The following is a 22,019-nucleotide window of genomic DNA, read 5'->3' as shown; positions in this document are numbered from 1 at the left end:
CTGGCCTGCAAGCCAGGCTGCCAGGAATTCAAAGTGGCTCAAAATATCTTCCAGGGACGATGCAACAGCATCACGTCATGTCTCGGCAACTTTGTCCCAGAGGACAACGTTTATGGAGTGGGAGCTAGCGAGGCCGATCCTTCGGAGCAGGCTGTGATGACAGCTTTTTCAGCCACGGGCTGTGGGGCACCTGGAGAGCAAATCACTTCACACCGATTTGAGACCGTATTAGGATTACACATATGGGTGAATTTTATTGCTGCTGAAAGTGATAGAATGACAGGACTTTGCTAGAGCCAGCCAGGCACTGCACACGCTTCCCACACGCTGCTCTGCAAATGTGCCTCAATCCCCGTTCCCAGCACCCTCTGCTATTCCAGAACCAGATCCCCATCCACATCTGCAGCCCCCGCCCCCCCCCTTGTATTGCTGGACCTAGGACCCATTTTCCTTAACGCCGGAGACGCATAGTGCTGGCGAGGAGCGGACACCCTTTAAAAAAAAAACACTTTCACCATGCCAGAGTTTCTTTGGAGGGAATCAATACGAGGGAGGTTTCCACTTCTCCAGGGCTTCTGCTAGCGTTAGCTGCTTCTCATGCTGCAGGATGGAATGAGCAACTAACCCGTCTTAGCAACCAGGCAGCACAGGAGCCGGAGGGACTTCCCAGCCCCTCAGCCGGGGCAGCTCACATGATAGTGCACGGGGAGTGGAGCTGCCATTTCAGGAAGTGAGACTGTCCCGCCGCCTGACTGGGGCTGCTAAAGTTAGAGTAATTAGTGGCCATAAGTGGCATCTCCACCTGCCTGCCCATGCATTTCCCTTTCTGGTCCAGGCAGGCCCGCTCTTTGGGGGCATGTGACACTGGGGGAAACTCAGGAGCGGAAATCAGAGCGTGATGGTCATGGGGGCGGGGGCACTAATCTGGGACTCATGGGAAAGTCTGAGGTTACTGGAGACAAGTTTGCAATTCAACAGAAGTCAAAGGGATTCCCAGTGTTACAGGCTCTCGGTCTGGTTCTAGCAACTGTCACAAGGGGCGGCAGGGGGGGAGGGGGAGCCAACACCATCCTGCCCTTGCCGCACTGCTAAACAGGAGGGGGAAGGGATCACGAGGGTCTATGCGGGCAGCTTTCGGGCTATGAAACCCAAATGCACCCAGTTTGGGGCTCCATTCCAAACCCAGCCTGGGTGCATGGTTAGCCTCAGAGCAAACCTCCCCTGAGTACCACAGTGAGTGATGCTTGGGGATTTGCCCGGCACGTTCACTGAGAGGTGCCCCGGCCGGGTGGCAGGCAGAGAGCAGCAGCTCACCTCTCGGAGGTGGGGTCCTGGCAGTTCAGAGGGTATTTCAGCTCAATGACGTTGCTGTTTTTCTCCCGCAGCAGCCCCTGCTGCTCAGTATAGTACTGCACCAGCTCGGCCAGGGTGGCAAACTTCTCCCCTCCATAGAGGTCGTAGTAGTCTCCGGTGTTCTGGATCTTAATGTGGGTCACCTCGTCGTTTCTCCTGGTGGGGGAGAAGACAGGACATTGTATCAGTGCAAGAGGGACCACAGCACACACGGGCAATGAGCTTCGGAGTCCAGGGGCCCCGGTAGAATTCAAACCTGAGGTAATGTAACAAACCGCTCTCATCTAGTGCTCTTCATCAGCGGATCTCAAGGGGCTTTACAAAGGAGGCTGGTACCCCCATTATGCCCATTTTACAGACAGGCAAGCAACTCCCTCCCCATGCCTCAGTTTCCCAAGTCAGTCAGCAGGCCAGTGACAGAGCTGGAAATGGAACCCGGGTCTCCCAAGTCCCAGGCCAGAGTTCTGCCCACTAAGCAACACTACCTCTGCTGATATACCCACATTAATAGGCATCCACATCAACTGGAGTCAAATCGCACAAACCTCACATCAGATAATCAGTATTTTTTTCCCCAGCAATGCTCCCATTTAAAAGCACCTCGGGGCCTGATTTTCAGAGGAGCTGGGCATTTGCTTCTCCCATCAACTTGGGCCCTACAGATGCTGAAGAGCCCCAGAGGTTTCTGTACTTGGTTCAGATTAGGTTTTCTCCTGTCTAACTCCAGTTCCAAGATCTACTGCTCCCTCCCCCAGTTAGTGCATCTTGGAGATCGCTGCTAAGAGACACTGCTGCACGTGTGTGACCTACCAACCCCAGGTTCAGAACCTGGCACCTCGGGACAGAGAGTGAGGAGGATTGCTTCCTAGCACCTGAAGGACATTTATTCAGGACACAAGACACAACTTGTGCATAAATTCTGCATGCTTGCTCCAGGACTGAATGAGCAGGGTGTTACTAGATGCAAGTGCAACCCACACACCTCCCGGGTGTGGTGTTCTGTCCCATCTAGTGGCACTGAGACCATTTAGAGTTAAACGAGTCTGCTCTACAGCCTTAGCTTTTAGCTCATGCAGTGGAGGCTCACACACTGAGCTCCCGGAGGTCCCAGGTTCGATCCTGCCTGCTGACGACCGGGGTCTGTCAGCGTTACACAAGCAGGACCGAAATGCAACAGCATTGTTGCACAGGACCCAGGACTAGATGCAGGCCAGGATTCAGGTCTCCACTGGCAGAGCTGCACAGGCTCCATCTACACAGCCCACGGCGGCAAGCAGGCTCCGAGCCCAGATGGACAGGCTCGTGCACCAATGCTAAAAATAGCCCTCCCCTCTGCCCAGGCTTCAGAGAGCAAGTTACAGCTCCAAAGCACTGTTGACACAGCTGTTCCCAGGGTGGTAGCACAACCGGAGTCGGTCGACCCAAGCTGGGAGGCTCGCCTCCATAGGCTGTGCCAGAGGCCCTCTCGCCCAGCGCAGGAGGAGAAGGAAGCGGATGCTGCAGAGCGTGGCTGGTGCCCATTGCTGGACGTGGGAGGGGAGCCTACGACAGGAAGAGCAGGATTCAGATCCCACGCGCTGGCTGTGATTTGGGGAGAAAGCTTCCAGCCCATGTGTGACCTGTCTTGGAAAGAAAAGTGACGACCCGGCCTTGACTGGAGTCCAGGTCCTCCCCACCCCTCAGCATTAAGTCTAATACAGGAGCTCCTCACTTAACGTTGTAGTTATGTTCCTGAAAAATGCAACTTTAAGCGAAATGATGTTAAGTGAATCCAATTTCCCCATAAGACTTCTGGTACACAGTGATGATGATTCTGAAGCTTGGTTGAGGTGGAGGAGTCGGAGGGTGGGATATTTCCCAGGGAATGCCTTACTGCTGAATGATGAACTAGCAATTGGCTGAGCCCTCAAGGGTTAACTCTCCCACTCTACAAGGCAGCTGGAAAGGAGGGAGGGCAGACAGAGACACACACACCCTGTGTGTGTTTGAGAGATAGAGATGCTCATTTCCCCTTTTAAGTATGAAGAGTGGGGTCAGAAGTACGCTGCCTTGTTAATTAGATCAGCAAGCTGAGACCAGACGCTGCTCCCTCAGTCCGTGTGTCCCCCCTGCTCTATGGAAGATGGGGTAAGCGGGGTGCAGGAGCAGGGGGTAGGAGGACACCCTGACATTAGCCCCCCTCTTCTTCCCCTCGCCCCCCCCCGCCGGAGGCTTGGGGAGCAGCTCCAAGGCAAAGGGCAGGAGCAGCACATGGCAGTGAGGGGAGGGACAGCTGAACTGCCAGCAATTGATAGCCTGACAAGCTCCACTGGGATGCTCTTCCTGCAAGCCGTGGACAAACGACATTAGAAGGGAGCACTGCACAACTTTAAACAAGCATGTTCCCTAATTGATCAGCAACGTAACAACGTTAACGGGACGACTTTAAGCAACGAGTTCCTGTAGATAAAAGCAAATAAGCAGCAGAACATGGACAGAGCTAGATTTCATTCTCTCCCTCCCCGCCTCCCCCATCCCAACCTCTAAAGCCATCAAACCAGTTGGCCACTCCCGACTTTGCCACTTGCTGTGCCCTGGTGTCTGAGCCCCAAGTGCAAGTGTTTACTGGCTTCTTCCAAGGGCCCCCTCAGCCCTTGTAAAACCCAGCCAGCTCCTGCCACAGCTCTTGCTACCCTTTCCGAGAGGCAGGCTAATTGCATTTTAAATACACTTAGCGGCAGCCCTGCTGAGCTCATCCCTGGTGGCTGGAAGCCTGTCGCTGAGAGAGAGAGGACAAGCGGCTCCTGGCCTCTATTTGTTGCCAAAGCAACTGCTCCAGCAAGAGGGAGGAGACCTGGGAGGTGCACGGGGTGGGCTACGTCATGCAGAAGAGAATCACCGGCTTCAGAGAACACAGAATAACAAGGGCACGAAGTATTCGTATTCTGCGCGGGGTCAAACGGAACGAGGAGCCAGATCCAAAGCCCACGGACCAAACGCAAGTCCTTCCCTTGGTGTTGAACAGTCCCTGGGCAAGACTGCTTTCAACAGGTCACCCCGGAAGGAGGCTGCGTGTCTAGGAGCGAAGTTGCAAGAGGAGTGGCTGCGGGTTGTGCACTGGAATAGCTATATAAACGCTGATACTACACCAGGGCAAACTCCCGGTCTAGAGGCACCGCACTTCTGCGAGATGGGGCTGGTACCAGTGCGGCTTAGCCACGTAACTCGCTCGGACAGCTGCAGTAGTATAGGCCCAATTCTGCACCAGGCCTGCAACAAGACTTTGCAGCAGTGTCTTCCATCAGTGTAGCTGCTTCCGTGCAAATTCCTCTAATCTAGAAAAGCCCTTGCAGGCCAAGTTTTCCTCGAGGGGCTACTTCCAGTTCTTCTGAATGAGGAAGAAAGCATCCATCATGGCGTAGATGGGCTGCGGGGGAGTCAGAGGATGCAGGGTACGGACAGGTTGATCTACACTACTGTGAACCTGTGCAAGCGTGCACGCGATGGCCTGCAGTGTCTCCAGCCAGCAATGAAATGGAATGAGCGCCAATGGACTGAAGCCAGTTTGCATCACTGGATGATCTAGCCCCGTTTTGCTGGCCGTTTTTTGGCCTAGATTTGGTCCTCGGATGGGCTTCCAGCCTAGAGTCACTCCATCCATGGACAGCACAATCATGTCTGCATCTAGGGACTGTGACATCAAAAGGGAGGCTTGGGACATCGCTGCGGCTGGAATCAGAGGCGGAAAGGAGGGCGAACTCGTTACACCAAATACATGTCATTTAATCATCATCAGCAGCAACAGAGGAATGACGTGACTGTCAAAGCCAATGGATTTTGTGAAAGAGCATCTCTTATTCAGGTCCCACTCAGCGGGCAAGTCCCTTTTGAATGCACATAGCTGCGTTCTTTTAGATCAATAAAACTATTCAAGAAGTGCAGATGACTTAAGTGCCATCACTATTGCTGAACCCTCGGTGACCGACTTCCAGAAACGCAGCAGTAGCCACATGTTCTCTAGCCGCTCCGCTTCCTCAAAGATTCGTCAGCTGCCCACACGAGGCCAGATCCTCCACTGGCATAAACCAGCGTAAGCTCCACCGGCAAATTTCACATTCATTGTGGAGCTGAGCCCATGAGCGGGGGAGCTCTGGCAGTTTACCTTCGATTCTGCCACAGGAGGAGACGTTTCTTAAGCTAGGAAGAATGCTGCCGTGAGCGGACCAGTTGAAAAATCCACCCTACGTGCCTGTAGAATTTTTGGCCCAACAATACATAAAACCCACCTCTGGAGAGGCCGGCACTGGATGCCTACTCCCGATACATCACACACAGTGAACAGAGGCTCACAATGGCGAGTGGTGAATTTTAGTCTGACCTCCTCTCTATCATCTTTCACCTAGAAACCCCATATACCAAGCACAATAGCTCCAGTTAGACCACAGCATTTCAGTCCTCAAGAAACTAAACAGCCGGGTGCCAAAGGCAGAGCAGGACAGACAGTTTTCAAAGGTCTGGTGTGTTGATGGAGTTACTAGGACATGCTTAACACCGGTCTGTAACTATGGCTTGAATCGGACCTGTTCGGAGTCTGTTCTAGTTGTGGTACAGACAGAGCCTTAAAAGTTTGGGAGCATTTGGATCTAGAGTTTAAGTTCAGCCCATTATAAGAAAAGAGAAGCCAGCTGTGAAACTCCGCTCCAGAGCTTGGTGCAGGTGACGAACCCCCCTCTCAGAAGAGCCGGGCTGTTCCGACGCTCAGGTAGATTGCTGCTGTGGACATGCTCGGGAAGGGTTTTCAAGGTGATTCAGGGCCAGCTTTTCAAGAGAGATGGAAAGTCTTTTCAAAGTCTGTCTCCAATTGTGGTTACTCAGCCCTTCAAAAACACCCTGACCATAATCAGAGATGGTAATCGTCACCACACGCGCTGGAAACATCTTTAGTGAGAGAGGCAGAGAGAGCGAGCGTGGGTTAAAATCAGACCTTATCAACCCTTATGCAAAGCGAGTTTGTGCGTATAAAGGCATAAAGAGGGGGGAGATCTCTAGGCTACGCTTCCCAATGTGACAGCATGGCCAGGCAAAAGTTTTGTTCTAAATTGGGCAGCATCATTACTGATCCAATCACAGCTGGCAGATGAAGCTCGCCAGCAGTTTCATGCCTGAGGCTGGACGTGAAGAGCCTTTGCTCAGCACAGAACACACCGGATGGAAGCCACATCTTCGCCATTTGGCCAGACGCTCTGAAGTTTCCTTCATTCCACTGCTCCCTCCCCACAACCCAAGCCCACTAAAAACCTACAAAGCCCCAGTTCACTGAAATCCTCCCCCCACCCCGGTCAAAAGGCTGCTAGCACTGCATGGATGCAAAGGGAAAATGGACAATTGGGGCTCTTTATCCAGGCAGCCCTCAAGGTCATGCTTAGCACAAAGGGCATTGAGGGATTTCATCCCCCTGCCCCTCCTTTTGCAACTTTAAAAGTCTCACTGAGCAGCTTCAAACTGGGCCACAGACCCCCAATCCCAGAACAACATCCTCACCAATGCAGAGACCTGGCCTGATGAGAGAGAGAGAGAGAGCGCGCAACGCCGAGATACGCGACTCACCCAGTGGCACAGCTAGTGCTGGACAAAGTGGACATTGTTCTAGCACTCGGACGCAGCACTGTTTGCTAGCAGAATCCAACTTCTCTGGAGATTTAAGAGTCAGCAAGTTCAAAACTCTGAGCCAAATGGTGCGTCCACGCCAAACTTCTCTCATGAGAAACCCTGATAATCTGTATTACAATGGCATATCTAAAGACCCCGTTAGAGATCAGGGCACCACCATGCTAGGCATCGCATAAACACAGAGACTCTCAGTCCCTGCTCTGAAGGCTTTGCAATCTACTTAGACATAAAAGGAGAGAGATATTTTGCATTTTTACTTCTATTCTACAGGTGAAGAACTGCAGCACAAGGAGATAAGGGGACTTGTGTAAGGTCACAAGAAATGGGTGACCGAGCCAGGATTCAAAACAAGATCTCCTGAATCTGGCCACCCTTCCTTGCATAACCTTCACATCAGCAGCAGCTTCTCACATGTAGGATGAGCAGCAATGCCTGGAAGAGCCCTACCAGGGAAAATAATTCTGTCCTACGTGTTCTGCTAATGAAGTGGGGATGCAGCCACCCACCAATACTCAGAACAACTGGGTGAAACTCACTATGGGTGGTCAAAATGTTTTACATGAGCTAAGAGCTCACCCAAACCCTCCCCACGGTCCCAGAGTGACCCACAACCCCTTTTTTAAATGGCTGAAAATATTTGGGATTTTCTTTATAAATTAGATTCCTTCCTTGGGAGAAGTCGCTCTCCGTGCGGTTTCTTAATTGGGCCAACTGAGAACAGCCTCAAGGCTTCCAGAACAGCCTCATTAGGTTTCCAGGCAGATTTCTAGACCAAAGACGCTCAGATTGGCGGACTCCTGAATCGGATAATTTTTGGCACCAAAGGCAGAAGAACTGGTCTACGAGTCAAAACATGAGCCACACTTGGCTGCTGTCCCCCCAAAGTATTTTTGGTCATGTGTTTCATCGGGCAGAGCCACAAAGGCAGCCTAAAGCTTATCAGGCAACGTGTGACCCCACTTGCAAAAACACCAAAATGTTGCCTATGCAAAACAGGAAGAGCCTCCCACGTATTTTAGAAACTTGGTTGAAAACTTGACCCTGCTCAGAAGTAGTTTGGGTTCTCAGCAAAATGCTCAGTTCTCTACCATTGCATCATGCCGAAGAGAGCCAAATGTTATTCTCTTGCCTTTTGGGAGGCACGTCCAACTGGAGAGACAGAAGTCAGAGAATTAAATGGCTCTGGAATGGACTTGAGCGTCGTCATCCAGGCAGTTAATGGTTCCAATCTAGTTCGGGTGCGTGAAGGCTAGAACTCACCACCCCACGATGTCCCAGGGGCCGATGTGAAAATCGATTGACGTTCTCAGCCCTCCTTCCCCACTGGATAGGTGTCCGCAGTACAGCAATTTAGCAGAGAGGCCAAGGATCAAAAGGGCGTGGAGAGTGGAGGAGTCTCTCCCCCGAGAAGACTCTCAGCCTCATCTGTCTCTCAGTTCACCAGGCCCCAAACCAATATCCACAGTCACGTGGACCTGATGCCATCTCCTCCTTCCCACCAGCTAGCATGAGGCAAGGTGGGATGGCTTCACGCAGTAGCCTAACGTGGATGGGCACTTCTCCTGCAATCACCACATGGGGTAATTATGGAATGGGTGCAGATGGTTCAATCAATGCAGGCTTCAATGGGGACAGCAGGAGGGTAGCGGAGAGTTCTCCCATCCCGCTACCCGCCATTCCCAAGATTTCTCTGCAATGGAGAGAAGAGAGTATCCCAGGAAGAACAAACGTAAGGCAATTAGTGAGCTCATAAGTGGACAGTGGTTTCTCCGTGGGGTTTGTGCTGCATAGATTCTAGGCTTTTGTTTTCTGCTCCCATCCAAGCTTTCCATACAGAACAAGCTCCCTGCCCCCAAAGTAACACTTCCCCCACTTTGCTGGTCAAGCCAGATTTGGGAAAACAAAATTCATGATTCAGAGAAGGCATTTCCAGGATGTACCAAGGTATCAGGCAAACCACAGCCCCAAGTCAAACTTGTAAAGCAAGAAATAGTAGCAAAAAAGCATTTAGGCCAAACTCTCTGCTGGTGACACTCCACTGAGTTCCTTGCAGTTACATCCACAGAGAGTTTGGCCCTTTATAAGACAAAACAGGATTTTTATCTACTTTTCGTCAGGTGAGAAACCCAGCCCTCGAAAAAGATAGTCTTGCAATTAAGGCACTTGACTGAGACTCGGAACAGTTGGTTTCTAATCCCAGCTCTGACACAGACCTCGTTTGTGACCTTGGGCGAGTCTCTCAGTTCCCTATCTGTAAAATGAAAACAACACTCTCTTTGTCTGGCCTATTCAGACTGTAAACTCTCTGAAGCTGGGACTGGGTCTTACCAAGCATACGTATATTTTGTTCTCGGATGGGACCTTTAGGTGCTAACATACTAAGCTGCCATGACAATTGCTTTTTTAGATGTTTTCTCAAGATTTCTTGAATTCCTCTTTCAGCCCCTTCTTTCCTCCTCATTCTATCTATACTCTTGCAAAGAAACAGTATCTCCTCCGTAACAGAGCTTGATTTGAACCCTGCAGTGTGTATATGTAATTCATATGACAGAATCCTAAATTCTGTCTCTTTGGTGATAGATTTAATCAGTCAAATACCAGGTGGAGAGGACTTTTACAGCTTTTTGCAGGGAGGAAGGGGGAACAACCTATAAAATCCAGTGTCTAGCTAACAATAACAGTGTCCTACAGAAGTGTTAATAGGGACATCACTATGGGAGAGAGATGCACTCTAGCAAGATTTTATTACCCAGAAGCATTTTCTATTGCATGCAGCAAACCTAGATAAGATCTGTTCCCATAAAATGTGACCTATTTACCAAGTTAATAGGGTCTCTATTAGGTGCTTTTAACAGATGTGTGTTACCGCTGTGGCCCAAGGCCAGCTGCATCTCAGGAAACTTTCAAAATACTGTTTCCCCTTGTTTAAAGTTATTTACAGAGAGCTGACTGATTCTGTAAATGGATCCTTGCTTTTCTCAGAAGTGATTCTAAATATTTGGATGCTTCAAAAGGCCAGAGACACGGCTCTAAGCACGCACCACAGTTCCCACATGAGAACAGAGGAGGCCTAGCACAGCCCAGGGTCTCTCCGACTTGCCAAGTAGCTTCCATCACATCATGCCTGATATAAGAGGCTAGTTCTGTTAAGAGCCAGTATTGAGCTTTAGAAGATTGGGTATCAAAACCCTAATTAGCATCCAGTCCTTCCTTTGAACAAATAAGACAGAGTTGTGATTAAGTGAAAGGTGAAGGTAGAGGTGAAAACAGGGCTAGCTTTTACGGTATTTTTAGAACATCTTTTAATCGGGACTGCAATATGCAAATATCCTCTATGGAAATCAACACTAAGATGACTGGCTGAGCAACCTCTGATGTCACCATTCCACACCTCCCACCCTAACATTTTCTATAGCTGTCCTTCAACCCAAATTAAGTTTTACAAACCTGTGAAAGTTTAATAAACAAAATCTTTCCCAAAGTGCCCCATTGTTCCCCAAGACCCTGGTCTCTACTGGCTTTCTGTGCAAATGTCATAAAATAGGAATGCTTGGCTTGTTGCCAGGTCCCTGTGAAAAGGCTCCACTTCTCATAACCCACATGAGCCAGTCCCTGAAAGGGTAATTCAGCACTAAGTAACCCATGGATGTGTGCACAGTCACCTTGTCATCTGTATTCCCCTAGCACCTAGATACCCTAACAGAGATCAGGATCACATTGGGCAAAACACCATACAGACCCAGAATAAGATAACTCATGAGAAACTTGTATCTTATCTCCTCCTTAATCCGAGTATGAGGGTCACTGCTGCATTTCTTCAGCTAAAGTTGCAAGACCCTTTCCGTTCTATGCTGAATCAAATATTTATGTATAGCTATTATTAAATGTATTTTGTTAGCACTGCTAAAGTACACAGAGCTTGAGACAGCCTCAGTTAATAAAAGGTTCAGTACTCACAGATCCATGTCAAAAATAAAGACTGCTCAAGAAAACAAGCTTCTCCTGATACTGGAAGAAGAGGGGCTTGCAATATCCAAGTGTGGCAACATGTTATACTGACTAGCTGAAAACTATCTGAAGAGAGGGGAGGAAGGAAAAGAACAGAGATGGGGCCATGGAAGATTCTTTTTGTATTTGTCTCCATTCAGATTTTTCACTGATTTGGAAAGAACTAACCTGACTCACTCAGAAGTTACCGGATTTCCCAAATAAGTACAAAGAAGATAAAGAGGGTATCACTCCATTTCCAACCCGACACAGAGCAATTGCTGCAGGGACAGAAGCAAATAATCCAGGCTGCATAGAGTGAGAGGAAGACGTGGGAAGAGACATTCAAGGGATGGGGACAGAGGCTGCTGCATCTTTTGTGGGAGGGCTTCTGAGGAAGAGACTTACCTGGAGATCCATGAACATGTGGATCACTCAGTTTGGGGGCTGGTCAGCCAGAGCTACAGCTAACCTCTCTCCTCGGCCCACGTCCCCTCTCTCACGAAGGGAGCTGCCTTTTCCCATATTCTTGGAGAACCTGAAGGTGGAAGGCTAGCTCGCTGTCTGAAGAGGTACTTTCTGCTCCTGACCTTCAGACACGTTTGGTTCTTTGAAGAACAAGGTGGGCAACATGATTGGTTGGAATTCAGATAACCTAATGCCACTCATTCTGTCCACTGATCTATGCTTTATAGTTCCAATTCCGGAAAACAAACTTGCATGGCGTCAGTTTCAATGGGACACAAGCATGCCCAGAACTGCTTTCCTGACTCATGAAATGTGTGCAAGAGATGATACCATACATCGTGCACATGACCCCATGTGTGTGACAAAGGCAGCATTTGAAGGCAGTCACTAGAAATGAGAAGGGGGCTCAGGCGGGAAGATTTTAGATGATAGTACATTGTCAAAGGTAAGATAATCAGGGAGAAAGATTTTTTTTCCATCGCTTAAGCATCTGAAGCTTCATATATGACACCTGGCTCGCAAAAATCAAATGCACAAACTTAGAGGCACTTTCTTGGAAACATTGAAGCGTCACAGGCTTTGCTGATTGCATACTTTGTGTGCGAGGTTGGTTCAGAATTTCCACTGAATCAAAATGTGTCAGTGGGTTGTGGCCACACAATCGATAAATATTAAGACTTCAAGGCAAACTTCATGTTCTGTGCTTGACACACATCTCGCCGGCTGTGGGCGAGGGACATTGGACTTGGATTGAGCTACCCACAATTTGTTTTTTTAATTCAATATTTATCTTGTGGTCACACCTACCGACCACCCAGCTCAAGACTCCATTGGGCTACAAATAGTAACCAACCATCCCAGTTCCCAAAAAGTAGTGGGAAAGCACCTGTACCCTTAGCACATACAGTAACTGCCCCCCCAGTGTCAAGTCATCATGGATCAGGCTAAATGGCAACACAAGGGTCTTCTTCCTCTAGAAAAATGTTCCAGGTACTCCCCTGAAATCCCAAATCACCCCTCCCCTGAAATCCCAGATCACCTCCCTTTGCTGCCCCCCTCCCCACACACCTGCAAGAACAAGGGACATATAGACTTCCTTATACAGGAGATCTGGGAAGCTTTGGCTAGCAGTGGCTATTTTGGAGGAGGTCACTGGCGTTTTAACCATTCCATCATAGCATGTGCCAGGAGCAGAACAGAAGGGGTTGCAGATTTAAGGGCAGTTTGCATCATCATCAGTGGTCGTGTTGCTCAGGATAGCGCCGAATGGAGCCCCGGCAAGGCACTGGAATGGCAGACGTGTGTGGGCAGAGTGCTGGAAAGGAAAGCTTGTGCAGGCAGATGCTGCTTCTCACACACTATACCTGACTCTACCGAGATGCCGTCAGTGGCTCACTTTGAAAACGGACAAAAACATTGAGTCAAAAAAATAAATTAAAAGAAAAAAGGCATTAACACCACACAGACAAACCCAGTCTTATGCTTCTTCTCTCCCAGCGATCAGCTTGTTCAAGGCAGCTCTGTGTGACTAACTCTATTTTCCATTCTAATTAGAAAGACTTCCTGTCTCTTATTAACTCAACAGCTTCTGATTGCAAAGATTACCTGCAGCATAAGCAATTAAAGTCTGATGCTGAAACTGTCTACCCTGCTGAAAAGTTAACCACGTTCCTTCCCATGGCCCCCCACATTACTGCCCAGCTTGTTGTAGATCAGCATGAATGGGGATATTTTGGGTTCCAGCATCAGAGAGAGGAATCGGGGGGGGGGGGGGGTGAGGGCGGGATGGAGGAAGGGCGCTGGAGCGAGATTATACTTTTGGGAAACAACAAGTGTGAAAACTCACTTGAAATATTCAAAACACTATTAAAACCTGCAAGTGGCTACCAAGAGTCAGGGCATTGGGGGAGGGGATACAGTACCTCCAACAAACAAGTTACGCTCACATCCTGTAACACAGCAATACCTTGCCAGATGGGGAAAAAATATCTAACCAATACAGTGCAGCATAGGGTTACTTTAAACCAAGTATATGGTAATGACTTGTAAACCTAAATTAACAGCCACTGAAAAAACTACAAACGACTAAAATAACGTCAGAGAAGATGCCTGCATGGGGGCAGGGACACCGTTTCATTCTCGGTAAGGCTCCAGGTAGGTATGGCCCAGGAGGGGTTAAAGCTACCCCTGGAACACACAAACTGCTCCTTTTAACCTCATGGACTCGGGGGTCAACTCTATTCTTTGCATTATCGGATAGCTAATAAGACAGAAAATATCACAATGCCACTATGTAAATCCATAGTACGGTCACACCTTGAATACTGCATGCAGTTCTGGTCACCTCGCAGAGAAGGGCAACAAAAATTATTAAGGGTATGGAACAGCTTCCATGTGAGCAGAGATTAAAAACCAGAGACTATTCAGCTTGGAAAAGAGAGGACTAAGGGGGGGAATATTATAGAAGTCTATAAAATCATGCATGGTGTGGAGAAAGTGAAGAAGAAGAAGAAGTGTTATTTACCTCTTCACATAACACAAGAAACAGGGGCTCACCGAATGATTATTAATAGGCAGCAGGTTTAAAACAAAAAGGAAGTACTTCACAGAATGCAGTCAACCTGTGGAATGTCCTGAAGGTCAAAACTATAACTGGATTAAAAAAAGAATTCGATAAATTCATGCAGAACTGGTCCACCGATGGCTATTAGCTAAGATGGTAAGAGACGGAATCCTGTGCTCTCAGTGTCTCTAGGCCTCTGACTGCCAGATGCTGGGACTGGATCACTTGATGATTGCCCTCTTCTGGTCATTCCCTTTGAAGCATTTGGCACTGGCCACTGTCAGAAGACATGAGACTGGGCTAGATGGACCTCTGGTGTGACCCAGTAGGGCCGTTCTTATGTTTATCTTCATTGCAACTTTTACATCAGTGGAGTCCCACCAGGCACAAATGGAACGTGATCCACTGTTTCCTGGAAGGCCACATTCCAAAGCCAAATCACCATACTCATACGCTTCGTTTCTGTAATGGCTTTGGGCCCAAAGGTCCCCAAAGGACTTAAGGTTATGTACACATGATTGTGCAGAAACGCAGCCAACACTAGGGTTGAGGGGGTCTGCACGTCAATGAGAGACGCTGACCCAGTTTTCAAGGGCAAAGCCCTATTTTTAATGGAAGTTGCCTTGGGATCTTGTCCATGCAGAGCAGACAGCACCTGGGCTTTCGCAGGTCTCATTCAAAAGGCCTACACAACATGAATGTTACTCAAGTTTATCCTGGAACAATGAAGGGATCAATCAGTCCTGCCAGGATTGAATGCTGTGCTGCTCGAGTGCTGAGGGATTCAAAGCGGACACTCAGAGGACTAGCTTGTCTCTTGCACTTCAAGCCCTCAGTGATCAGCATTTGCACCTGAACACAGAACCCTGCCGGTGCTCTATTATGTACGCTCAACAGGGATCAACAAGTTGGGGGTTGTTCGCACACAGGGCCTATGATCCAAAGCTTGTGGAAGTCGGTGGAAAGACTCCCATTGGCTTGAACAAGATTGGGATCAGGCCCACGTACAGATACCTGTATGCAGCAGGCAGATGCCCCTCCCCCTCGCCCATTTGCATAAGCATTCATCAGGGATTTGCCCACTTAATCAAGTGTCTGCAAGAGTGCATGTCTCAAAATTAGGCCAGTGCCTATAGTTGCCCCGGTGCAACCATCCCCTGCCCCCATTTTCATACCTGACGGAGAGAGTGAAGTCTCCTGGATTGCTTTTACTAGGCCGGGCCAGAAAACTCCCATGGACGCCTCTTGTCAGGAGCAACTTCTCTGCTTCTATTCCATTGATGTTGGGGTGAAACCACCTACAACAAAAATGTGGGGTGTGAAAACAAATATACATTAGGTACCATCCAGTCATCAACATCTCCTCCACTGGGGTGTTCATATTGGCTTCTGTTCACTGACCCGGCCAGGTGGGAGAACTTGGGACCCACTTGAAAGCAGTGGGTCTTTCCATCCCACTCGGTTACAATTCTCACATATACAAGCTTCCCTGCCACCGTCCTAGGGCCCAAGAACAGTCCTTTGCAGACATTTGCATTTCAACAGCTCTGCCCGAACTCTTCTCCCCTCAATTAGTTTGGGTGGGATCTCAGCACGGCAGTTCCCATCCCTATCCTCTCCCTATGGGCGCAGACACAGAAGACTGGAAATATATGGGTTAGTGGGGGGACGGACGGTGTTATTTGGAAGTTAGAAAGACCTAAAAAAGCATCTCTACTGTCAATAACCAGCAGGAAGCTGAAGGAAATGAACCCAAGTGCTTAGAAGAAGGTAGTAGGGTTCTGAAGATTGGGTATGTGTATATGTATGTGGGGGGGGGGCAATCACACACACATGCTCTGCCCCAGGGTGGGCCAACCTGTGGTTCCAGAGCCAATGTGGCTCTTCAGAAGTGAATATGCGGCTCCTTGTACAGGCACCGACTCCGGGGCTGGAGCTACAGGCTCCAACTTTCCAATGTGCCAAGGGGGTGCTCACTGCTCAACCCCCGGCTCTGCCCCCACTCCATCCCCGCCCCTGAGCCTGCCGTGCCCTCGCTCCTCCCCCCCAGAGCCTCCTGCATGCCATGAAACAGCTAATCGGGAGGGAGGGAGGGGGAAGGCGCTGAATGGCAGGGCTGCCAGTGGACGGGAGGCTGCTGACATATTCCTGTGGCTCTTTGGCAACGTACATTGGTAAATTCTGGCTCCTTCTCAAGGGCAGGTGGGCCACCCCTTCTCTATACACTTACACCAATAGCAAATGAAAAATTAAACCACACTCCTATGCCACTCCCCCAGCAACAAGAGGGATTTTTCTCTTTTCCATCAGCACAAGCTGCTGTAAACGGTTCTAGGTTTAGTCCTAACTCATGGGGGCCCTATGAAAGCAATTAACAAGCAGGCCAAAAAGACTACTGCCTTCAGTCAGTTTGGCCCAACATATGACACAGGCCCGTTTGTGGTATTTATTTAAGGGTTTGTGTGGGTGTCTTTTAAGACAGAAAAAAAAAAAAAAAAAAAAAAGGCAAAAAAAGGCAAAAAACCCCCAAACCAAAATAGCACAAAGAGACCAAAAGCTCTAATGCTACCTCATAGCCATGGGTCTTAAGTCTGAAGCCCAGGATCGCACCTTCAGAGTTTTCTACTCTGATTCTGCTGCCGAAGTGGTAGCGGTTTGAGAGAGGGTAGGACCCTCCCCATCTGGGTCTGCTGCCTGATCAGGGCAGGAGGAGAGGGGGACTCTCCTGTGATTTACTAAGGCTGCACAGAGCCCTCATAAAAGGAGGGGATTTTTAAAGGAAAAAAGGCTAGCGCTAACTAGGCCAACGAGTAGAGTTGCCCCCACTGATCCCTGTTTTGAGAGAGCTGTCCCAGATGAAATGGCTCGGAGGTCCCAGTTGTTTGCACCCCAGATTCAGCAACCCTACCTGTGAGCCTAGTCTAGGCCCTGTGTTTATTAACAGCATTAACCACGTGGTGGGTGGACACAAGTCACATTTAGGCCTGGGCTGGCCACAAGTTTTGTCAGAGCTGCAGCGGGGACAGTGAACCCAATTTTCCAGGCCACAATAACAGTCTGATACTCTCTAGGTACAGGTGTAACTCAAGAGGCACAATTCGCGTTACAGCTGCTGTCAGGGACTGAACAGGCCAAGGAGACAGAGCTACTGTTACACCACGAGGTGGTTCCTCCAGGCCAGGGTTGAGACACATTGGCAGGACATTATGGGTGAAGCTTGTCCTGCCATCGCCTGTGCTAGGGAGCCACCGAGGGCCTAATTTTAAACACCTCTTTTAAAAAGTGTGAGTGTAACCCATTGGCAAGTGTGTCCCCCGCGAGGCACAACCCCCAGAGGATACCGGTTTGTTAAAGCAGCCACTTGGGAGTCTTGATTTTTAGCTCAAGCTATAGCGACTCATAATTTCAGCTCTGGAGTTCCCTGGTTCAACCCCGGGAGTGTTGGCCAAGATGACAGCCATCCCACGAGCATTGCTTTAACAAAAACAAAACAAAAAAAACTTTAAAAGCACGGAGAAACTAGCCGAATCCTCAGCATCATATTATAAAGAAAGCCGAGAACACAGCAAGATCAGGGAAGCTGCTTTGAGTGCTATTCTGTAGTGCCACGGCTGTTAGTGTATATAGATCGTAGGGAGTACCAGTAAAGAAGGGTTGGTAAAAAGGAGACTACTTATGCATAGGTGACAACGTTTTGTCATCATTTAGATTAATTTTAATTTCATCTCAGGATCAGAGTGTCAAGTCATCTACTGACCTCAATTCATGGTCTCAGTCAGTACCAAAATCCCTTGATGGAGCTACAAGACACTGGTGCTTCCCCCAGCCCAGCACAAGTTAAAGCCTTGTCTACGCTAGGGCAAAGATTTTTCCGGAAGTGACCGTTTTTGGGTGCTCGGTTTGACACTCCTTAAGTGGGGCTTGATTTTCTGAACGCACTGAACCTGCTTTTTGAAAAATGAGGCCCCTTTAAAAGCATCTCAAGTTGCACATCTAAAAACTGAAGCACCAAAATCATTAGTCGCTTTTTAATATCTTGACCTAGAGTATTAGTACGTTAGTTAAAAGGTCTTCGTTAGCAAGCGCTAATACACCTTTAAGCAGGTGATCTGCTGTAGTATTCCTTGCATTCATCTTAATTAACAGCTAACTGCATAGTAATGTGAAGTGGCATTCTTTAAGGGGTTGCTGTCGCAATAGACAACAAGAGCAAATACAGAGTTAGGAACTGAGCAGTCAATCAATCACACACCTCATTTGGAGCCAGAAGTACACAATCAGGCAGCAGAGACAAAAAAGCAAATACTATACACAGCACAGTACTGTGTTAAACGTAAACTAGCAAAAAAAATAAAGGAAAAGTTAAAAAAAAAAGATTTGACAAGTTAAGGAAATGGTTTCTGTGCTTGTTTTGTTTAAATTAAGCTAGTTAAAAGCAGCATTTTTCTTCTGCATAGTAACGTTTCACAGCTGTATTAAGTCAATGTTCAGTCGTAAACTTTTCAGAGAACCAGAAGGGTTTGTTCAGAGTTAAAAACGTTCCAGAGTTACAAACAATCTCCGTTCCCAAGGTGTTTATAACTCTAAAATTCTCCTGCATGGCGCTCAGACTCCCCTTCCAAGGGCCACGGACAATCTTGGAAGAGACCTCACTTGGGCAGAGAGATTTGCATTACTACTCTAAAGAGAGTGACTCTAAAACGCAAGACCCTCATTCTCAAATCAACCATTTAAAGTGAAACTGGGGCCTTCACAAGAGGAGCAAACCTGGGCACATTTAATCAGTTAGCGCCCTACATATAAATGAAGCCAGATAAACCTCACAAACCTCCTGTCTGGCAAGAAATCATCATCATCATCATCTCCACTTCACAGATGGGAAAAGTGAAGGACAGAGAAATGTCTTGCCCCGTGTTTGTGTGCAAGAGACTCTCATACACAAACAAGAGAAAATTAAAATAAATGTAGCATTTGCTCTACACTTAGGGCTATTTCCCCCCCACCCCCCACCCCGGACTGAAAGGCTCTTTTGGAAAGGGGCGGGGGGAAGAGTTATATCGTAACTGGTCCAAAAACGCAATTTGAAAACAGGACGTGGAGGGCAGAATCTGAACAGTTTTAGAACCTCATACTTCTGAGACCGCAAGCAGCGACTCCCCTTGTGCAGAAGCCAAATACTTAGTATTCTATAAAGCTGCTACAGCCGGAACAACAAATGGCTCTAATGGAGTTTAATGGAGCTCGGGGACCAGGCAAAGTTGCGAAATGTCATGGATAATGTTTTAGCTGAGTGCTTAATGACAAAGACGGGCTGTGAGGGTTGGGCATGATTTTTCTTCTGTCTCGCTAAATGCATCACAGGAAACTCTGGGCTACATGTCTTTATATGCATTAAACAATCCTTACCAGGGCAGACACCCAGGTACCTCAATGTGTTCTGAGACCATCCTGGTATCCAGGAGATCAGAACTTCACATGCGTATCCCAATGCTGACCTCCGCATTCTCTGATGTGTGGTCACACTGCCAGCTTCTCATGTTTCATGACCACACACATGCCTACAAAGGTTTCCATCCCACGATTAATATTGAAATGCTAGCAGTCTCTTGGCTACAGCCATATTTTTGATGTCACAAACCAGGGCAGCTGCATTAAGGTGGCCACTAATGGCAGGAGGAACAGAGGTGCTGCACTTGGGAATGTTCAGGTGCTGGGAGTGGAGGGGGAGCTGGGAAGGGGTCTCATTGTCATGGGGGAATGACAGGATGGTGGCTCAGGGGCAGAGAGATGCCCAGTCTCCTCTAGTTTTCCAGTCTCTTCCTCCACCCTGTATCTCCTTAGCTTCCCTGGGCCCAATGCAATGCTCATTAGCATCTGTTTCTTTGACTACTGATTCTCAGTGCACTATGGCAAAGAAATGTGGGCCTTCCCATGCAGCACCCTGACCCTTGCTCACCCAAAATTTGAACAAGGCAGTCAGGAACAGGGGACGAGGCAGCACCTCAGGGGGTCAGGTTTTGGGCTTGTCAACTTGGGTGACGTCTCTCAAAAGTTAAGCAGAGCCTAAAAGCCAAGATGCTTCCCTAGTCACTCCTACTGCTTGGAAAGAAGTCAATACAAACATCCATGCACACACCCCGCCGTGTTTAGTGAGCACGAAGCATGAAAACCTAGGTGGTCCTCATAAACAGATGCAGGAAAGGCCAACTTCCGAGTTCAGTAGTGGAAGAATCTCTTCCAAACATTACTAGGTTTACAGACCCTCACTGGGTGCTAAGATAAAAAACAAAGCCTCCCCCGCACGTCTCTCCTTCTGAAGGCTATATGCAGAAGGGAACGACTTGCCGAGAACTGCCTTGGGATAGGTCTCTGGCCCAGAAACGCGGCAACTGGAGACTCACAGCACGAAAGCGACTGTTTCAAGTACAGATGGTTACTACAAGGGTATCCCCACTCCGTAGTTCCCTTTCCTGAATGCAAAATCTTTGTGAAGGACTCTCTGAGCATGTATGAATAGCTGTGCAAAAACTGAGGGCTCAGTTCAAATACACATTCCAAACCAAACCTTTGACAGGGCTGAAACAAATGCAGGTGACTTAATTCCCAGCTATCCACTTTTTTTTTGGGGGGGGGGTGCTTGTTTTTAATTTTCAGGTTCAAGGTTGGCCCAAGAAGAATTTGAAAGAAGTATTGAAAGAAAGATGCTTCTAGGGAGATCCCCAGCTTAATCTGACAACACGAGAAGTTATTTTTGGGAAAAGAAACACACGCACTCACACAGATTTGCGATCCTTTGGGAAGGAATGCACAAGATAGAAGTATGACTAGCATAACATTCTCAAAGTAGGTCCATTTCTTTAATGGACATGAATTGCATAAGTGTCCCACTGTAAAATAAAACATGTGATGTAATAAATTGTTTTCACTCTTCTGGAACTGGGTCAGCCTTAAGAGAGACTTACTTTAAATGAAGACAGAGAGATCTAACTATCATCGTTTTTGTATTTGGAGCTGAAATCTACTCCAGGCAAGCCTGCTTTTCTACAAAGAAATGGAAGATTTCCTCCATGGTTCACTCAAACCAAAAATATAAATTAAAATAAAAATAAAAATTAAGAAAAAAACCCCAAGCACTTTTCAGGAATCCAAAGATCAACAATAGAAACTGCCCCAGGAAATTTGTAAAACAAGACAGGAAATGAGACAAGTTAAACACAGCACAAGAGCCAGACTCACAGAAGGAAGTTACTCAGGCCCCTCTGGAGGGAAGAGGGCTATGAAAGCCTGATTCAGTTTGGACAGGAATTGACAGCAAGGCAGAGCTAATGCAGCGAAAGATGCTCTCTGTTTAAATGTAAAGCCAGGCTGACTAATGCTCCAGCCCTCAGTCAAAAGGAGAAAGAGGTTTGACAACCACAAAAATGCCAGAAAGCCCTCTGTGAAAACCTGGAATGACTAACCACCTGGTGAACATGAGACAACCCAGACAACCCACATGACATATGCAACACTTTCCCTTGAGGCAACACAGCTGAGTCTCAACTGCTCTTGTGATGTCAGGATCTTACTAGCTCTTCCTCCTCCCTCGGCTGCGTCTACACTAGCCTTTTTCCTGAGGCCTTCTTCGCACTTGGGACTAGCCCCAATTCAGCTAGCTGTGGACGGCAACCTATGTAGCTGCACACGGTCTGACCCTGAGTCTAGACAAGGGCAAACTGGAGCTTGCAAAACTGAACTAGTTGGGGCTCACCCCAGTTACAGGTAGGAGCAAGCCTTAAATTGGTACAAACCTCAAGATTTACCCTCCTCATAAATGAGGATAAACCCCAGTTAGTTCTATTGCTTCAAACCGGGGCTTAGCCTCATCTACACTAGAAATGCTACAGTGGCACCAATTGAAGACCCTGAGGCCAGGTCTATACTACAAAGTTAGATTGACATAAGCCGCCTTGTGTTCATCTAGTTGGTGCACGTGTTTACACTTAAAATGCGACTCCCA

The 22,019-nt window shown here is 48.2% G+C and overlaps 1 protein-coding gene across 7 annotated transcripts in view; it reads right to left on the bottom strand.

The window, feature by feature from the left end:
- LOC140900148 (tyrosine-protein phosphatase non-receptor type 11) overlaps nucleotides 1-22,019 on the bottom strand; it is an 83,338-nt gene that overhangs the window by 14,986 nt on the left and 46,333 nt on the right. For 6 of the 7 annotated variants that reach the window (XM_073316876.2, XM_073316877.2, XM_073316878.2 and 3 more), the window contains exons 2-3: nucleotides 15,196-15,318; nucleotides 1,315-1,509 (exon numbers count right to left, since the gene is read on the bottom strand). In XM_073316876.2, coding sequence (XP_073172977.1) covers nucleotides 1,315-1,509; nucleotides 15,196-15,318 — 318 coding nt within the window. The remainder of the gene's footprint in view (nucleotides 1-1,314; nucleotides 1,510-15,195; nucleotides 15,319-22,019) is intronic. The other variant, XM_073316881.2, reaches the window with a different exon arrangement.

The sequence above is a fragment of the Lepidochelys kempii genome, chromosome 18 (assembly GCF_965140285.1).
Source record: "Lepidochelys kempii isolate rLepKem1 chromosome 18, rLepKem1.hap1, whole genome shotgun sequence".
NCBI lineage: Eukaryota > Metazoa > Chordata > Testudines > Cheloniidae > Lepidochelys > Lepidochelys kempii.
Note: the sequence above shows the minus strand (reverse complement) of the source record. Positions and strands in the feature narration are given on the sequence as shown.